Source organism: Orycteropus afer, unplaced genomic scaffold (assembly GCF_000298275.1).
Source record: "Orycteropus afer afer isolate SDZICR_OR568_19922 unplaced genomic scaffold, OryAfe1.0 scaffold00215, whole genome shotgun sequence".
Taxonomy (NCBI): domain Eukaryota; kingdom Metazoa; phylum Chordata; class Mammalia; order Tubulidentata; family Orycteropodidae; genus Orycteropus; species Orycteropus afer.
Window position 1 is genome coordinate 2,498,546 of NW_006921802.1, and position 21,243 is coordinate 2,519,788.

At 37.6% G+C, this 21,243-nt stretch overlaps 1 protein-coding gene across 1 annotated transcript in view; it reads right to left on the minus strand.

Annotated features, from left to right (window-relative positions):
* MTNR1A (melatonin receptor 1A) overlaps positions 1–1,065 on the minus strand; it is a 47,865-nt gene extending 46,800 nt beyond the window's left edge. Inside the window, exon 1 of the mRNA XM_007948393.1 lies at positions 873–1,065. Coding sequence (XP_007946584.1) covers positions 873–1,065 — 193 coding nt within the window. The remainder of the gene's footprint in view (positions 1–872) is intronic.
* Positions 1,066–21,243: the final 20,178 nt, after the last annotated feature.

Sequence of the window (21,243 nt, forward strand, 5' to 3'; positions counted from 1 at the left end):
TATCAATTTTGGCAAACATACAAGTGTAAGATTCTTTCTTTTTCCCCAAAGGTTTTGCCTCCAAATAACAGACAGGAATGTTCAGAGAGCCTCGCACCCAATCATCATATAGCGAGCAGTCTGAACGCCTTTGTCCCATGTACAATTCGCCTGCAGGTTCCTACCTCAGTTAAACTAGTTTTACTTTATTGCTTGGAGGAAAAAGCAAGTTTACCTCAAGTGCAAAATTAGCTTTAGTAGAATATTAGTATAAATATATATATTTTTTACCACAACAATTTCTATTTTTAAAATGTAAACTTGTTTAACTTAAAGGAGTGATCCCCACCTTACAGCACATTTAGGAGCTACCAGTTCTTTTAAAGTGAAAATTACACCTGACAACAAAACTAAAATAGTTGCTCTATTATTTTGCCAGTTTAAATTTCTTTTTATGTTTTAATAAAGTTGGGAAAAAAATAAATTACATGTCAAACTAAGAGCTTGATAAATTCCTTGAGCTGATTTAAAAGGGTTTATTGAGTAATTTTCTGCAAGCTGTACACGGTGCCTCTCAATCTAGTAAACCTCAGAAATTGTAAACTACATAGTGGAGTTTCCCCCACTAAAGTAGAGAATGTAGTTCTCCATACTTTCAGGGCTGAAGACACTTTAGACGTGTAAGCTAAGAGAAAAGTATTCGGACAGCAGTCACACTGTATTGGCTAATTCCCCCAGTTTTAAAGAACAAGAATTGAACTTTCTTAGCAAAGGACCATTGAGGGTTGAAGGCTCTGTGTTCCGAATACGTGCCCAAGACCGGTAGAGTTTGACGTCGGACAAAACTTGGTGGCTGCCCACTCCATCCCCGCGTGGTCCCCAGAGTCTCCTACCTGTGTTCCTCAGCTTCTTGTTCCGATACACAGACAGAATGACCAGGAGGTTGCCCAGGATGTCCACCACAATGGTGAAGATGAGGATGAAAGCGAGCGTGGAGGCCAGCCACGAGGGCCGCGGCCGCGCGCCCTCCCCGCCGCCGGGCGCCGGCTGAGAAGCGTTGAGTAGCGTGCTGCCATTGCCCTGCATGGTCCGGGTTCCCAGGCTTCAGGGCCACCCTGCCATCTCTCGGCCGGTGCCCTAGCCACACCACCCATGCAAGTCTCCAGAGCGCAGTGCGGCCCAGCTCCGCCACTTTTTATGGCACTTCACAACCCACTCCCACCCAGACTCCCCGTCCCAAGCCTCCCTGCCAGCTCCACCACCTCCTTGTGGCCAGTCGCCCACTTTGCACTCGTAGCCATAGCCTGTGACACCTGCTGTTTGCTGCGGAGGCTCCTTGACTCAGGTACTAGTGGCCCAGACTCCGCACCACGTGCCAGTAGCGCCCCCGTGCGGCAATTCCTGGAGGAGCCACCTGAACGAATACCAGGTAGAGGACTTCTCGATGCACGTGCTCAGTAACTTTTCTTCATAGGGAGCTTCGTGCTTCCGTTCATTAATGGTCTGCAGTCTCTAGGACATTTCATCAACCAGGTACGGACTGAATGGGATCCGATACTAACGTGGGTTGAGTCAATTTAGTTAGTCACGGTGCACCTCAGTTTATCAGTCAAATTGTATTCAATTCATTCACATCACGGCTAGTAAGTGGAGGGAGAAACCAAGGAATCTTTGGAGTCACTGGGTGATGCAAACGGTTTATGAGTTGGCACACTTCGCTGCTAACCAAAAGCTTAGCAGTTCAGTCCACCTAGAGGCTACTTAAAATAAAGGGTTGGTGATCTATTTCCGAAAAAACAGCCAATGAAAATCCTATGGAGCACAGTTCTACTCTCACACACTTAGAGTCACCATGAGTCAGAATCCTCTCTATGCCAAGTGGTTTTGGTTTTTCAAAGAGGCAGGTATTGCACCCTTCCTGAAATGTACAAAAAAAGAAAAAATCCATGGTGTTTTGGTTACCTAGTGCCTCTCTAACAGAAAAAAATATCACAAATGGGTTGGCTTTAACAAACAGGAGTTTATTCTCTTACAGTTTTGGAGGCTAGAAGTCTGAGTTCAAAATGCCAGGCACTAGGGGCTGGGTGAAAGCCCCCTCAACTTTGGGCTTCGACTCTGCCCCTTGCTCATGGCTCACTGAAGCTAGAGGCTTTCTTCACTCGGGCAGCTTCTGGCTGCTGAGGTTCACAAACCGAACTTGGACAAATAGAAAGGCACAGTCCCAATATTACCAAACCACACAGCAAGTCACTGACTCAAGTCCATTGACAGGCCCAAGATTGGCAGACAACATGACAGGCTGCTGACCCGACAACTCGATTACATGCAGGATTCAAACATGCCAAAAACTACACACCAAGTCCTAAAGCTTCTCCTTATATACTGGGAGCAGCCCATATCTCTAAGGTAGCTACTCAGCTGCTCACAGTAGATTCCAACATGGAGTTAATGGCCAGTTGCATTATGCGGAGTAGCTAGATCCAGCTGCCAAGCCACTCAAAACCAGGCCCAGCCAAGTTGACACATAACATTAACTACCTCACTTGGTTCCCCCATCTCCACCCTCCATACTGCTAAGGCAATAATTACCATCATTAAAAGTTATTTTTATTTTGCTATTTGTTAACTGTTTTCCTTAAAATAGGGAGCTCTGATAATGCAGTGCCTAAGGCATTTGCCTGTTAACCAGAAGGTTGGCAGTTCAAACTCACCAGCTGCACCACCCCTCCAAAGATGGGGATGGGACAATCTACTTGCATAAAGGTTTACTGCCTTGGAAACCCAACAGGAGTATCTATAAGACGGAATCAACTCGATGGCTGTGAGATTTTTTTTTTTTTTTTTTTTTTTTTTTTTGGTCTTAAAATACCAAAAAGCATGTCCTCACCTTCTGTGTACACTTTTTCTTGCTTCCCCAGTCAGTGAGAACAAGAATGGGTGCTTCTGTTGGCTAAAACTGACAGAAGACTCAACTGGGAATGATGATTCAGAGCAGCTATAAATCGTTCATTTAACTTTCAAATGTCACAGATAGAATAGCTTCAGAGTAACCACAACTTTGCTTTTATAGCCAACAACTCGGTGAATTCTTCTCTGAAAGATTTTTCTAAGTGCAATACAGACCCTGAACACCTTTAGCCACCAAATCGCCAAAGTTTTCCCTGCAGACACTTAAGCACACATTTTGCATGTTCTTACCTTATGGTTTTAAAAACTATTTTCCTTTAATCACTTAAGTTCTCCACAAACTCTGCAACCTCAATATGTAACTACCATCCACCAGGCAATGGGAGCCATTCAGAAGAGTGTTAGTTGAGATAAGACAGCAGTAGCCTGGGACTTTTTTAAAACAATAAAGCTTCCAAAGGCTGGCAAGACTCTACTTGTCAGTGAAATGTATCCAAATCCACATGTGTCCCATGTTACTAGTTAGCATGACTCCCATTTTTCCTTTTGTATCTTTGCTATATCCATGCCAAGGAGCTCTGGTTGTGCAGTGGTTAAGGCTTTCAGCTGCTAACCCAAAGGTTGGCAATTTGAACCTTCCAACCCCTCCATGAGAGAATGATGAGACAGCTTGCTTCCAAAATGATTTCCAGCCTTGAAAACCCTATGGGACAGTTCCATAGGGTCTCTATGAGTCAGAATCGACTCAGTGGCTGTGGGTTTGGTTTTGGTTATATCCATGCCTTAATGTTAAAGTCCCAGATTGAAATTAATTCCCTGTCATTCATTAATGTACTTGTTCAGGAAATATTTTACATATATGGTACTATGCTTGAAATATAGATCTTGCCTTCAAAATTCCAGTACACATCACTTATGTGTATATAAGAATCAGAGGTGAAATGGGAAAATTCTACAAAGGATGAAAGCATTGAGGAAGGAATAGATACATTTCTTTGTAACCAAATAGGGTTAATTCCAGGAACCCAATGATTGTAAAGTATTAAAATATATTAATATAAATCATATCTGTAGATCAAAGGAGATAAACTACATTATGTCAGTATCTGCTGAAAGGGCATCTTTAAAAGTTGACTTTACTTTCCCAAGTTTTAAGAACACTCTGTAAACTAAGAAGGAAAGAAGGTTTTAATACTATAAAGAAAATCTATTTCAAAATAATACTAAGCCTTAAAAGGCAAATGCTAGAGTTATTCCCCTTTAAGTAGGAAAGAAAAGGGAACTAACTAACTGCTAACATCATGCCTATTTAGCATTGTACATGTTTCTGATAATGAACTGAAATTAAAAAAAGAAGGATATAAAAATTAATAATTGCAGATGATACAATTGTATATACTTTCTTGAATATCTGATGATATTCTATCTAAGGATATTCTTTCTTGAATATCTAATAGAACATGTAATTAGATAGAAGATCTGATACATAACAGCAATCAATGTAAAACTGCTAGATGCTGGTTTGAGCAGCAATTTGAAGAGCAATTTGAGAGAAAGAAAAATAAAAACCTCAAAGATAATTTGAATAAATGGAGAGAATACCATGTCCCTGGATTGAAGGCATGAAATTTACTTTTTCCCATACACTTTATGCCAGTTCAATACAAATAGTAATAAAAGTTTTTTTTAGCTTGATATAATGACCATAAATTTCCTTCAAAATAGTAAGTATAGCAGAAAGCTTTTGAATAAGATGAGTGAGAACAACGTCCTACTTACCAAATTAAATATACATTAAAAGTTACATTTAGTAAAAAAAAAAAAATTAATTAAAGCTCATCAATAAACTCATGAATATATAAGATACAGATTTGATAAAGTTAAAATTTCAAATAAGAGGGGGAGAAAAATTGGAGATTTCTGATTTCCAGTCTAACATGTGAAGAGCTAGGAAGTCATCACTCTTAGTTTCACAACAAGAAAAAAAAACAGGACAAACTGTAAATCAACAACTCTTTTTAGATCCATCAGAGAATTGAGATCACAGGATAAACTGCCATTACGGACACTGGAGAGACAAATATACACAGAGAGTAAGATCTTACCAGAATCAAAAGACACAGCTGGAGCCTGATAGAAACACTTAAAGGGTAATTAACTAAATGCTAGAGGTGGGTGCTCTCATAGCATAGTGGCTAGCACCTGACTGCTAACCAGAAACCACCAGCCACTCCTCGGAAAGAAGGTTGGACAATCTACATCATACCGCCTCGGAAACCCAAGGTGGGGTCACTATGAGTCGGTCCGACTTGATGGCACATAACAACAACAACAACAGAGAATGAGGTGGACTAGTTTGGGAGATAAAAACTCTCAACCATATGGGGGCCCTCACACATTCCTAAGTTTTACCTCCAGAAGCCCTACCAGGTTCACAAGGTAAAGATCCCCTCTCTCTTCCAGCATGGAAAGGGGAAAAGCAACCATTTTGAAATCCATACAGAGAATTCTATTCCCATTAACAATGGCCTGCCCTCAAAGGAATCCATTTTACCAGAACCTAATCAACTTGGGTTTTACCAGAGCCTAACCAATTTAGGAAGGAACCTTGGTAGTGTGGTGGTTACACCGTTGGATACTGCAGAAAGGTTGATGGTTTGATCTCACCAGCAACTCCACAAGAAAAGATGTGACAATCTGCTTCTGCAAAAACTTACAGCTTTGGTAACTTTATTAGGCAGTTCTACTCTGTCCTACAGAATTGACTTGATGGCTGTGGGGAAACCAACTTGGGAAGGAAACCTAGTGGCACAGTGGTTAAATCCTTGGCTGTTAACTGAAAGGTCTGTGGTTCAAACCTTCCAGCTGGTCCATGGGAGAAAGATGTGACAATTGGTTTCCATGAAGATTTACAACCTTGAAAATTCTATAGGGGAGTTCTGCTCTGTCCTATAGGGTCACTATGAGTTGGGATCAACTCAACAACAGTGGGCTTGGTTTTTTTTGTGTGTTTTGTTTTGTTAACTTGAAAGATGGGAATTACCCAACCCCAGGCCCCTGTAGTTTTCTGGTCTCCCCTAAAGGGGGAAAAACAAGCTGAACAGTTAAGAAGGTCAGAACCCAGGGATATAGGCCCTCTAAAAGGCTGAAACCAAATCACAGGATTATAGGATCCTTTCCCATCCTCTTATTTTACCACCACATTGGCAAGGATCCTACATAGTAACAGGGGATTACAGCTGAAAAGAACTACAAGGGTCAGACTCAGCTTAAGATGGAGTCTCTAGGGAAAGCCAGATACAACAGAAAAGACAGAAACAAGAACACAAGAGGAAATGGAAATTTTAATCTCTCACACCTACAGCAAATAGCAAACAGCCTAACCCCTAATCCAAAAACCCCATTGTCATCAAGTCAATTCCAACTCATAGGAACCCACACTGGGTTTCCAAAGCTATAAATCTTTGTGGAAATAGATTGCCTCATCTTCTTCCTGTGGAGCAGCTGGTGGGTTTGAACTGTTGGCCTTCTGGTTAGCAGCCAGATAAGCATAAAACCTTATACCAAAGGCCTAATTATCTCACTTCCTTTCACTTAGCACATAATGTTCAGTTTTCAACAAAAAAATCACATGGCAGTCTAAAAAAAAAAGCACAGTCTGAAGCGGCAAATCAAACATAGAACAGATTCAGAGATGACAGAGATTTTGGAGCCATCAGATTAAGAATTTGAAATAACTATGATTGAAATTATATAGTTCTCTGACCACAATAGAATTAAATTAGAAATCAATAACACTATTGTAACATGAAAAAGATAATTGTGTGTGTGTGTGTGTGTGTGTATAATTTAAATAAGACAGATCCAAAAAATCATTGGGCTAAGGAAGAAATCAAAAGAAAAATAGAAAATCATTTAAACTGAATGATAATGAAAATGCCACATATAAAAACCTGTTAGGGTGGAGCTAAATCTTTGTATATCTTTAAATACCTCCCTATATTAGAAAAGAAGGTAAAAAATCTTCCATCTTAAGAAAAAAAAAAACTATAAATAAACTCAAAGTAAATAGACAGTATAAAATAATAAAAATAAAACAGAAATCAATAAAATATCAAACAAAAATGTGAAGAAAATCAATGAAACAAAATGATGGTTCTTTGAGAAAAATCCATGTAAACTTATCAAGGAAAAAATAAGACAGAAACAACCAAAATCAGAAGTGAAACAGAGGAAATTATTACTGACACTTCAGACATAGGAGAAATTATAAGCAATTTTAGGTCAATAAGTTTAACACTTTAGATAAAATTGATAAATTTCTTGAAAGATGAAATTAACAAAACTGATCCAAGAAGAAATAAAAAATTTAAACAGCCTTCTATCAATTCAAGTAATTGAATATGTAATTTGAAACTTTCCACAAAGAAAATGTTGGCCCAATTTCCCTCACTGGTGAATTATATCAAAATCTAAGGAAGAATTAAATCAGTCTTAGGCAAACTTTTTCATAAAATACAGGAGGCAGACCGCTTTCCCAACTCATTTAATGAAGGTAGTATTACCCTTATTTGAAAAGCATAAAAGGCCATTACAAGAAAGAAGAACTAGTAACCAATTTCTCTCATGAATATAGCCACAAAAATCTTTATCAAGTATTAACATATCAAATCTAAAAATATATAAAAAGGAAAATTCATCACAACAAAGTGAAGTTTATACTGAAGATTCAAGTTTGGTTTTATACTGAAAATCAATCAAAATAATATACTATATTAACAAAATAAAAGAGAAAAGCCATCTATTTTCAATAAATGCAAATAAAGTCTGAAAATAATCCAATACTCTCATGATAAAACTGTCAGCAAACCAGGAACAGAAGGAGACTTTCTTAACTTGATTAAATATTCATCTGTGAAAAACCTACAGCAAACATCATAGTCTGTAGTGCCAGGCTCAATTATTTTTACTTAACGTGAGGAATGTACATGGAAGCAGCGGTCAGGAAATCAAACAATGTATTCCATCAGGCAATCTGCTGAGAAAGTAAAAAGAAAAAGTCTTTCAAGTGTTAAATAGTAAAGATGTCACTTTGAGGACTAAAGTGCTTCTTTGAGGACTAAAGTGCTTCAAGCCATGGTATTTTCAATTGCCTCATATACTTGAGGAAGCTGGACAATGAATAAGGAAGATCGGGGAAGAATTGATACATTTAAATTACAGTGTCGGTGAAGAATGTTGAATATACTATGGACTGCCAGAACGAACAAATCTGTCTTGGAAGAAGTACAGCCAGAATTGTTCTCAGAAGGGAGGATGGTGAGACTTTGGACATGTTATTAGGAGGGACCGATTCCAGGAGAAGAGCATCATGCTTGGTAAAGTAGAGGGCCAAGGAACAGGAGGAGGACCTTCAAGGAGATGGACCAACACAGTGACTACAGCATAGGCTCAAATATAGCAACTATTACCATGATGGTGCAAGAATGAGCAGTGTTTCCTTCTGTTGTACATAGAGTCACTATGAGTCAGAACCTATTCAAGGGCACCTAACAACTACTTAAGGAACAAAACATGTATGCCTGTATTATCTTTTATTTAACACAGAACTGTATTCTTAGGCAGTTAGATAAGTCAAGAAAAATTAATGATAGACATAACAGATACAAAAGGAAAAAGTATAACTGTCCTTAATTGAAAATGACATAATCATATATGAAAGAAACCCTTAAGGACCTCACATAAATAAAATTAGCAAGATTGTAGGATATGAGGTCAACATAGAAAAATCAATTCTATTTTTCAATTGGAAACAAAGTTGTAAAATACAAAGTCAATATATAAAAGTCAGTTATATTTTTCAATTAGGAACAATTTAAAAAAAGAAAACTCACTGCTGTTGAATCGGATCTGACTCATAGTGACCCCTCCTTGGGTTTCCGAGGCAGTGTCACTATGGAAGTAGATTGCCCAATCTTACTTCCAAGGAGTGACTGGTGGGTTTGAACTGCCAGCCTTCTGGTTAGCAGTCAAATGCCTTAGGCACTACGCCACTAGAGCCCCTAAAAGAATGACAGGCCTCCTTGATATTTGAACTCCCGACCCCTTATTTACAAGACCAGGAACAATTAGAATATAAAATTAAAAGACAAACTCCATTCACAATGCCATAAAAAAAGCAAGTTAGTACTGAACTTACTGAAAAATGTGCAAGACCTACACACTGAAAACTGCCAAATATTGTGGAGGGAAATTAAATATTACATAAACAAATGGAGATACGTATATGTTTATTGATTGGAACATTCAATGCTATTAAGATTGCAATCATTCCCACATTGTTCTATGGATTCAATGCTATTCCATTCAAAATCCTAACAGATTATCTTTTGGGAGAAATTATCAAACTTATTTTGACATTTACATACAGAAGCAAAGGACTTAGGGTGGCCAAAATAATTTTGAAAAATAAGAACAAAGTTCAAGGGCTCAAACTGTTGTTGTTAGGTGCTATTGAGTCAGCTCTGACTCATAGTGACCCTATGTAAAACAGAACAAAATGCTGCTCAGTCCTGTGCCAGCCTCACAATCCTTGCTATACCTTAGCCCATCGCTGCAGCCACTGTGTCAATCCATCTTGTTGGGGACCTTCGCCTTTTTCATTGACCCTCCACTTTATCAAGCATGATATCCTTCCCCAGGAAATGGTCCCTTCTGACAAAGTGACCAAAATAGGTGAGGCCAAGTCTGACCATTGTTGCTTCCAAAGAGCATTCTGGCTGCACTTCTTCTGGAACAGATTTGTTAGTTCTGGCAGTCCATGGTACTTTCACTATTCTTCTCCAACACCGCAACTCAAAAGCATCAACTTTTCTTTGGTCTTCCTTATTAATTGTCCATGTTTCACATGCATGTGAGGCGATTGAAAATATTATGGCTTAGGTTAGGTGTACCTTAGTCTTCAAAGAGATATCTTTGCTCTTCAGCACTTGAAAGAGGTCTTTTGCAGCAGATTTGCCCAGTGCAATATGCCCAGTCATCTGATTTCTTGACTGCTGCTTCCTTGGTGTGGATAGTGGAAACAAGTAATATGAAATCTTTGACAACTTCAATCTTTTCTCCATTTATTGTGATGCTGCTTTTTGGTCCAGTTATGAGGATTTTCATTTTCTTTATGTTGAGGTGTAATCCATGCTGAAGGCTGTAGTCTTTAATCTTCACCCGCAAGTGCTTCAAGTCATTTTCATTTTCAGCAAGCAAAGTTGTGTCTTCTGCATATCAGGTTGTTAATGAGTCTTCCTGCAATCCTGATGCCATGCTCTTCTTCATATAGTCCATCTTCTCAGATTATTTGCTCAGCATACAGATTGAATAAGTATGGTGAAAGGATACAACCCTGAAACACTCCCTTCCTGATTTTAAACCATGTAGTATGCCACTGTTCTGTAGGAATGACAGCCTCCTGGTCTATGTACAGCTTCCTGATGAGCACGATTAAGTGTTCTGGAATCTCCATTCTTCTCAGTGTTATCCGTAATTTGTTATGATCCACACAATCGAATGCTTTTGCATAGTCAATATAATATAATCAAACATCTTTTTGGTATTCTTTGCTTTCAGCCAAGATTCACCTGACATCAGCAATGATATCCCTCATTCCACATCCTCTTCTGAAGCCAGCTTGCATTTCTGAAATTTCCTGCCTATATACTGCCTTGACCATTTTTGAATTATCTTCAGCAAGATTTTACTTGCTTGTGATATTAATGATATTGTTCAATAATTTCCACATTCTCTGGGGTCACCTTTCTTTGGAATGGGTACAAATATGGATCTCTTCCAGTCAGTAGTCTGGTATCTTTCTTCCAAATTTCTTGACATAGATGAGTGAGTGCCTCCAGTGCAGCATCCTTTTGTTGAAACATCTCAATGGGTATTCTAACAATTCCTGGAGCCTTCCTTTTTGTCAATTTCTCTGGTGCAGCTTTGACTTCTTCCTTCAAAACCATTGGTTCTTGATCACATGCCACCTCCTGAAATGGATGAACATTGACCAATTCTTTTTAGTACAGTGATTCTGTATATTTCTTCCATCTTCTCTTTTACCTGCATCATTCAATATTTTGCCATAGATTCTTTCAATATTGCAACACGAGGAGTGAATTTTTTCTTCAGTCCTTTCAGCTTGAGAAATGCCAAGCATGTTCTTCCCTTTTGGTTTCTAACTCCAGGTCTTTGCACATTTCATTATAATTGATTTTGTCTTCTGGAGCTGCTCTTAGAAATCTTCTGTTCAGGTCTTTTATCTTGTCATTTCTCCCATTTGCTTTAGCTACTCTCCATTCAAGTGAAAGCTTCAGAGTTTCTTCTGCCATCCATTTTGATCTTTTCTTCCTTTCCTTTCTTTTTAATAACCTTTTGCTTTATTTATGGATGATGGATGTTCTTGATGTCATCCCACAATTCCTCTAGTTTTTGGTCATTGGTGTTCAATGCATCAAATCTATTCTTTAGATGATCACCAACTTCAGGAGGGATATAATCAAAATCATATTTTGGCTCTCCTGGACTTGTTTTAATTGTTTTCAGCTTCAACTTGAACTTGCATATGAGCAGTTGATGGTCTGTTTTGCAATCAGCTCTGGCTGAAGATACTGAGTTTCTCCATCACTTCTTTCCATATAGTTGATCTGATTCCTGTGTACTCCATCTGGCAAAGTCCATGTGTATAGACACAATTTATGTTGTTGAAAAAAAAAGGTATTTTCAACTAATGAGTCATTGGTCTTGTAAAATTCTATCATTCACTCTCCAGTGTCATTTCTATCACCAAGCCATATTTTCCAACTACCAGTTATTCTTGTTTCCAACTTTTGCATCCCAATCACTAGTGATAATCAACACATCTTGATTGCATGTTTGGTCAATTCAACTGTAGAAGTTGGCAAAAATCTTCAATTTCCTCATCTTTGGCTTTGGTTGTTGGTGCATAAATTTGAATAATAGTCGTATTAGCTGGTCTTTGTTGTAGGCGTGTGGATATTATCCTATCACTGACAGCATTGTACTTCAGGATAGATCTTGATATATTCTTTTTGATTATGAATGCACACCATTCCTCTTCAATGTGTCATTCCCAGCATAGTAGATCATAAGATTGTCTGATTCAAAATGGCCAAAACCAATCTATTTCAGCTCACTAATACCTAGGTTAAAGATCTTTGTGTGTTCCCTTTCATTTTTGACAACTTCCAATTTTCCTAGATTCATACTTTATACATTCCATGTTCTGATTACTAATGGATTTCTGCAGCTGTTTCTTCTCATTTTGAGTCATGCCACATCAGCAAAAGGAGATCCCAAAAGCTTTAGTCCATCCACTTCACTAAAGTTGACTCTACTCTGAGGAGGCAGCTCTTACCCACTCAAATTCTGAGTGCCTTCTGACCTGAAGCTTTCATCTTCTACCACTATATTGGACAATGTTTCAGGGCTATTCAAAAATTTTTCCAGCAATATATCAGACAGGTTTTCACTGGCCAATTATTTGAGAAGTGGATGGCCCCTTCCTTCTTCTCAGTCTTAGTCTGGAAGCTCTGCTGAAACCTTTTCACCATGGGTGACCCTGATGGTATTTGAAATACTGGTGGCATAGCCTCCACCCTCACAGTAACAAGCAAGCCACCACAGTACGGTAAACTGAGAGACAAGTGGTTGAGGGCTTAAACTACCTGATATCAATAACTACTATATACAAAAAAAAAAAAAAAACTGCCATTGAGTCAATTCCAGTTCATAGTGACCTTTCTTGAGACAGAGTAAAATGGCCCCAAAGTGTTTCCAAGGCTGTAAATTCTTGACTTGACAGAAGCTGAGTGCCTCGTCTTTCTCCCACAGAGCAGGTGGTGGGCTTGAACTGCTGAGCTTTTAAGTAACAGGCAAATGCTTTAATCACTACACCACCAGAGCTCCTAACTACTATAAAGATAGTATAATATTGCTGTAAGCATAGATCTATCTATCTACAGAACAAAAGACAATCCAGAAATACATTCACATTAATATGGTCAACAGATTTTTAACAAAGGTTCTGTTATAAATTGAACTGTGTCTTTCAAAAATATGGGAAGCTAAAAACAAAATTGAAACCCATTGCCTTCAAGTCAATTCTGAATCTAGCAGCCTTACAAGATGGAGCAAAGCTGCCCAATAGGGTTTCCAAGGCTGTAATCCTTACAGAAGAAGATTGCCACATCTTTCTCCCACAAAGTGACTGGTGGATTCAAACCACCAACCTTTTGGTTAGTAACTCAGTGCTTAAACCACTAAAGCATGAGGGGGTAGCATTAAGCAATAAAAAGGAAGAAAATATGTATACACATAACAAGATAGCTGAATTTCAACATTATATCACATGAAAGAGGACAAAACAGACATTGAACTGTATGATTCCAGTTACATAAAATTCTAAAAAACACACAAAATTTTGGTGACAAAAAGTAGATCAGTGGTTGACTGGGCAGATATGGTGGGAGAAAATCAAAAGAATAGTGGCTCAAATAAACTGTTATCTAGTGCTGCTGTAATGTAAATACTATAAGTAAATGGCTTTAACAGCAGAAATTTATTCTTTTGAAGTTCAGGAGGCTAGAATTCTGAATTCAGGGCACCAGCTCTAGGGGAAGGCTTTCTCTCTGTGTCAGCTCTGGGGGAAGGTCCTTGTTTACTTTCAATACCTATGAGCCCAGTGTTCCTTGAAGATCTCCATCTGTCTTGACATCAGTTTTCCAATGGATCTAGGAAGCTCTTAGCATAGGGACACTGTGTCCAAACAACATGCTCACTCCTGGCTCCCTTTTCTTGGTAGTACTGAGGTCCCCTCTCTCTATGCTCACTTCTCTCTCCTTTTATCTCTTGTAAGATGAAAGATGATATAGGCTATATCCAAGGAAATTCCTCTTACATTGGCTCTGGGTTGTGATCTGATTAAGGGTATTGCATCCCACCCTAATTCCCTTACAACTGATTAGCTAGTCACATCAGATTACATCATGGGGGATGATTATATCATTTGATGACTCCTAAAGCACTGAGAATTATGTGGTCCAGTCAAGTTGACTCATATTTTTGGGGGGACACAATTCAATCCTACCTGGCCAAGAGATCCATATTTGTACTCATTCCAAAGAAAGGTGATCCTACAGAATGTGGAAATTATTGAACTACGTTGTTAATATTTCATGCAAGTAAAATCTTACTGAAGATAATTAAAAAAAATCGTTGCAGCAGTATATTGACAGAGAACTTCCAGAAATACAAGCTGGATTCAGAACAGGACATGGAATGAGCGATGCCATTGCTGATGTCAGATGGATCTTGGCTGAAAGGAAAGAATAGCAGAAAGATGTTTATTTGTGGTTTATTGACTATGCAAAAGCATTTCATTGTGTGGATCATAACAAATTGTGGATAACATTAAGAACAATGGGAATTCCAGAACACTTAATTGTACTCATGAGAATCCTGTACATAGACCAGGAGGTTGTCGTTTGAACAGAACAAGGGGATACTGCATGGTTTAGAGTCAAGAAGAGAGTGTGTCAGGGTTGTATCCTTTCACCACACTTATTCAATCTGTATGCTGAGCAAATAATCTGAGAAACTGGACTATATGAAGAAGAATGTGGCAACAGGATTGGAAGAAGAATGTGGCAACAGGATTGGAAGAAGAATCATTAACAGCCTGCGATACGCTGATGACACAACTTTGCTTGCTGAAAGTGAGGATGACTTGAAGCACTTACTGATGAAGATTTAAGACTACAGACTTCAGTATGGATTACATCTTTGTTTACATAAAGAAAACAAAAATCCTCATAACTGGACTAATAAGCAGCATTATGTCAATGGAGAACAGATTGAAATTGTCAAAGACTTCACATTGCTTGGTTCTACATTCAACATCAATGGGAGCAGCACTCAGGACCTCAGAAGATGTATAGCAAAGGGTAAGTGGGCGCAAAGGACCTCTTTCATGTGCTGAAGAGCAAAGATGTCTTCCTGAGGACTAAGGTGTGCCTCACACAAGCCATGGTATTTTCAATCACCTCATATGCATGTGACAGCTGGACAATGACTAAGGAAGACAGAAGAAGAATCAATGCTTTTGAGTTGTGATGCTGGCGAACAATGCTGAAAGTCCCATGGACTGCTAACAGAACTAACAAATCTGTCCTGGAGGAAGTGCAGCTGAAATGCTCCTTGGAAGGGAGCATGGCCAGACTTCGTCTCACCTACTTTGGTCATGTTCTCAGAAGGGACCATTCCCTGGAGAAGGAAGGTGGTTGTTGTTTGCTGTTGTTATGTGTCGTCAAGGTTAAGGCCCTCAATGAGATGGATTGACACAGTGGCAGCGGTGGTGGGCTCAAGTACAGCAAGGATTGTGGAGCTGATGCAGGATTGGGCCGTGTTTCGTTGTGCTGTGCACAGGGTCATTATGAGTTGGAGATAACTCGATAGCACCTAACAACAACAACAATAACTCAATCCATGACGGAAACTATTTTGGATAATTGTACTGTATCTTGACTATGTTATTGTTGGGTGATGTTGAGTTGATTTCAACTCATAGAAACCCTCTGTGACATAGTAGAAATGCCCCCATAGGGTTTTCTAGGCTGTAATCTTTATGGGAGCAGATCACCAGGCTTTTCTCCTGAGAAGCCACGAGGTGGGGTTGAACTGCCATCTTTTTGGTTAGTAACCTAGCTCTTACCCATTGCCCGACCAGTGCTCCTTCTGCTGCTTATATCTACGTAATTTCTTCTTTGACTCATGAGTTCTTTACAGATTTTTAAATGAATGTTGTTGTTGTTGTTGTTGTTGTTATGTGCCGTCGAGTCGGCCCCGACTCATAGCGACCCCTCCTTGGGTTTCCGAGGCAGTATCACTACGGAAGTAGGATTGCCCAACCTTCCTTCCGAGGAGTGGCTGGTGGGTTTGAACCGCCAGCCTTCTGGTTAGCAGGCAAAGTGTCTTAGCCACTATGCTACCAGAGCTCCCTTTTAAATGAATAGGGATTTTAAAATTTCCATTTCAAAATTAATTCTAAATGTAATTTTCCATCATAATCAGAGAATTCTCCTTTGATTTATAAACTAATATATGGCAATTTTTTGTAAACTTTCAATCTGTGCTAGAAAAATAATGTTCGTTATCTAAATGCTAAATGAAGAAGTTTTAAGTCTATTAAATGAAGCTTGTTAGTTATATTTTTAAAATATTTTATACAGCCTTACTAAGTTATTGTCTATCTGATGTTTTCATAATTCATGCATTAAAATCACCAATTGTGACTGGAAATTTTTAATGTCCTTGTAATTATTTTATTTATTTATTTTGTTGTAATCTTGGAACTATTTATGGGGTGAAAATAAGTTATAATTATGTTTTCTACTGGTTTTAAACTTTTATCATTATGTAGCATCCCTCTTTATTCCCAATTACACTTTTTACCCTAACATTTATTTTGTCAGATATCAATATTGCTTCATCAATTTTCTTTTCATTTTATATTTGCTTGGTTTATCTTTCATCATCACTTTATTTTCAATTGTTTTGTCCCTTATGTTTTATGAAAACAGCATAAAGCACCTTTGTTTTTATTTAGTATGAGCATCTTCTACCTAGGGAATTTAGTTATTTACATTTACTGTGACTACTAATGTGCTTGGGAGCTCTGGTAGCATATTGCCTAAGGCATTTGACTGCTAACCAGAAGGCTGGTGGTTCAAACCCACAAGCCACTTCTCAGAAGGAAGATTGGGCAATCTATTTCCATAGAAATACTGCCTCGGAAACCCAAGGAGGGGTCGCTAGGAGTTGGGATCAACTTGACGGCAGTGAGTTTGGTTTTGGGTGAATGTACTTAAATTTATTTCTACCACCTTATTTTGGGTTTCCTATTTATCTTTCCTCCTTATTTTCTCATCTTTCTTTTTTCTTTTTTCGTTCCCTACTTTAGAAACTATTTCTATTCTTTTACAGTTTACTTTTTACATTTTTAACAAGTATCCTTGAAAGAATTTATATCTCTTCCTCTTTCCAAATGATAAAAGGACCTTAAGGTGTTTTGACTATGATCAACCCTCTCCCATCTTACATTATTAGAGTTCATATTCTCATTCTATTGTTGTTGTTGTTTTGTGCTGTTGAGTCGGACCCAACTCATAGCGACCACTCCTTGGGTTTCCGAGGCAGTATCACTACGGAAGTAAATTGCCCAACCTTCCTTCCAAGGAGTGACTGGTGGGTTTGAACTGCCAGCCTTCTGGTTAGCAGTCAAGTGCCTTGGGCACTATGCTACCCGAGCTCATGTTTTATAATGTTAATATTGTTTACTAATATCTTAATTTTCTATTTCTCCATTTATTTCACTTTTTCCTTCTATATAAAGTATCATCATATAGGGCCTATTAGAAGTAAATTATTTTCATTCCTGTTTGGATGGATATTTTTATTATTATTATTTCACCCTCACTTTTGAATGATATTTCAGCAGAGCATAGAATTTTAAGTTGACAGTTACTATTTTCTCAGCAACTAAAAATCATTCTATTGCCTTCTAGCTTGTTTTTTTATATGGAAAATCAGCTGTCAGTCTAATTGACATGCTTTTAAAGGTGATCTGTTGTTTCTTTCCTTTTACTAATAAAATTTTTTTCTTTATCATGAGAGTCCTGTTGTTTCATGGGATTGTAGGGGCAGATTTTATATTTTATTTATGTGTTTCATGAATCTTTTACCTATCAGGTTTTTATGTAAATTTCTTGACTTGGAGTTTCTCTTACCCTGGAAATATGAAATTCACAGTACTCACAAATTCAGAAAAGACATTTTGCATTTTTGTCTTACCCCTACTTGGAGACTGAAACAAAATTTCTCTTGTATTCTATGCTTGTTGATACATTTCTTTTTTCTAAAGTCCGTTTTTTTTGTTGTTGTTTTTGTTGTTTTTCACTATGTGTGTGGCTATTTGGGAAAAAAAGAAAACTCAGTTCAACTGTGTACTTAACCAGGAACAAATTCCTCCTCTTCTGGTCCCAGATGAACATTAAAAGAAGTCCTTTGGTTCCAGGGAGTAACAAAATCTCTCAGACCCATCACAAGCTCAGCACATGGATATCAATTTACTTTTTGTTTCAGGTTCCTGGAAAATGTTCTTATTTCCTTGTGTGCTCATGTGTTCATTCCTTACCTTCTACCTAGTATTCCTAGCTGTGTTACAGGGAAAGAATTTTCTGTCTCCATAATCCAAAAGTTTGCTAGAAACAGAACCAAGATTATTTTTAACTTGTTTACTTCTACAATTTCTGGGAATATTATACAATCTAATTTTAAGATTCAATTATAAGATTCTCTTTCAAACATAAGATTCTCTAATTATAAGTATTTCTTAATTTAGTAAAAACTCACTACCATCAAAGTATCTATTTTTAAATATATCTTAAACTTTGAAGGTTTGAAGATTAAATATTGTGTAATTTTTATTCCATATAATTCAATAAAAATAATAAAGAAATGTTATTTTTTTTCCAAATCCACTATCATTAGTTTTCCTATCTCAAAATTTTAATAGTAAATAAATTTTATTAATACATTGGGAGCTCTGGCAGCCTAGTGCCTAAGGCATTTGACTGCTAACCAGAAGGCTGGTGGTTCAAACCCATAGTGGTGATGAGAATCCTTGTACCAAAATGTAAAATTAGTAGTAATATATAAGCTATTACATTAGCATGCTAATTTTTTTTAATATTTTATTTTTCTATTTATGATTTGGGGATACATTAATTAAACTCACTGTCATCAAGTTGGATCCTACTCATAACGACCCCTCCTTGGATTTCCAAGGCACTATCACTATGGAAGTAGATTGCCCAACTTTCCTTCCAAAGAGTGGCTGTTGGGTTTGAACTGCTACCTTAGCTCTGTATTATAGTATCATACTAATCAACAATTGCTAAAATTATCCATTTTAGTTATGTGACTCATGTCTCCAACTTTTTTTTTTAAACTCTAGAGAGGTATTTATCCATTGTTTAATCTGTAGGGTACAAATTAATGTATGCATTTATATGGGAGATAAGGTTGCCTTTAGAAAATTCCTTGATATTAATTTCCTTAATTGTGAACAATCACCACTTGGCAATGTAGGAAGGGATTTGGATAAAGGTTTAGGCAACATTTTCTGGATTATACAAGGGGTCTCTTCAACATATGTGTGTGTGTGTGTGAGAGAGAGAGAGAGAGAGAGAGAATATTTGTAGGTGTATGATAAGTATATGAATTAAGCCTTCAAACCTTCTCTATTATACCCAATAGAAGAAATCTTGCTGAATCTAATACTTAAATATCATTCAAATCCATTAGTTTATATTTATTTCTTATTGTTGTTGTTGTTAGGTGCCGTGGAGTCAGATCTGACTAAGCGACCCCTCCTTGAGTTTCTGAGGCAGTGTCACTACAGAAGTAAATTGCCCAACCTTCCTTCTGAGGAGTGACTGGTGGGTGTGAACCGCCAGACTTTTGGTTAGCAGTAAAATGCCTTAGGCACTACACTACCAGAGCTCCCATATTTATCTTTATAACCCTCTAATTAGATTGAGGCCACTATTATCTTTTGCAGGAATTACTGTCATGGTCCTCTAATTAATCTCTTCAGCTTCCATCTTACTCCCCTTCAATACATTCAAAAGCAAACTATAATTTAGTTCTTTTCCTAAATTATAAATCTTACTAACATCGCCACTCCTCGGAAGGAAGGTTGGGCAATCCTACTTCCATAGTGATAACTGCCTCGGAAACCCAAGGAGGGGTCGCTATGAGTCGGGGCCAACTCGACGGCACTTAACAACAACAACAACAACATCCTCCTGTCTATAAAATCACATATGTAAAACCCTTTGATCAATGTCCATTGCTCCTAGGATTCAAGCCAAATTCTGCAGCAAGTTTTCTAAGGCCTTTTGTCACTTGACCTTTCCAGCCTCATCCTACCTAATCATCCCCTACCTCACTCAGAGCAACCTGCTCTACTCTCCAATCCTATGAACTTTCTCCAGTTCTTCAAATGTCGTATTTTCTCCTTCTTCTTCCTACATATGATCCTTCTACATGAAACACTCTTGCCCATTCCTTTCTCCAGAATAATTCTGATCACTCTTTGAGGTCATTCCCCAAGTCTTAGTTATGTTTCCCTCCTCGGTGTTTCTATAATTCACTATATCCTTTATCCTAGTACTTGCTTTGTTTTCCCATCAGAGTCCAATCACAAGACTAGGAGTTAGGGGTTGACTTATTCATGGTTACATCCTTAGCACTTAACATAGTGCCCAGCACACAGTAGACACTAACAATTATTTGTTGACTGCAATAAGAAAATAAATAAATCCATATTTTTCTGGTGACTTTAAGATAGTGTAACTGCCAAATCGTGTCTTTCATGATACTTGGAAACATAATTTATCATTAAAAATGCTATTTGACAGGCTAATTGGTTTTTAGTGTATTTGTCATTCTCAAGTCATGGGTCGTTTTTCCTATATTTGTTTCTCTGGTCAATAGCAGGAAGGAGGAAATATATTTTTCACTGAGAGAATGTTCATGTTATATTATTAGAGTTTGTTAATATGGATTTTATATATTTTCTTTCTGTAAGGAGAACACTACACTAGGTACTCTGAAAGATGTGAAACAATATAATTTGAAAATATAAATATTATTGACAGTATATATATTTTCACCAAGTATACATCTACCCTAAGTTTAATAACTATTCAATAACTATACCATAAAATAAACAATCTTTTAGTATTATTTAATGTTTCTCAACAGGTTTCATTTCATATCAACTGAAGTAAAATATTGTTTACAAAAGAAAACAACTTAGTAGTATCTCAAGTTTTTCTGTTGATGTGAATAAAAATACTTGATAGAAACAGTTTAGTAATGTGCCTACTATGTGCCTTATGATGGTGGTGATAAAATAAGTAGATCTGTGATTCTTCTTTAAGTCAATGCAATAAAGGCAAAAGTATGTTCTTGTATTTAAATAGCCCATCTGCAAATAGAATTGGAATTAGCAAGTGAGAGACTTTACATTAACAAATATTATTGAGGCCAGTTTGATGAGGAACTCCTGAAATTCCTATATTGTTCTTCTAGAGTTCTAAGTTTACAGCCAACTGTGAAAGGACAGAACCTTAACTCTTGTCTGTCAAAGTGGGCAGCAATATCTATGGGGAGACAACTCAGTATTTGAAATTATCTATTCTTTTCATCCCTTTCCCTACAGTGTGA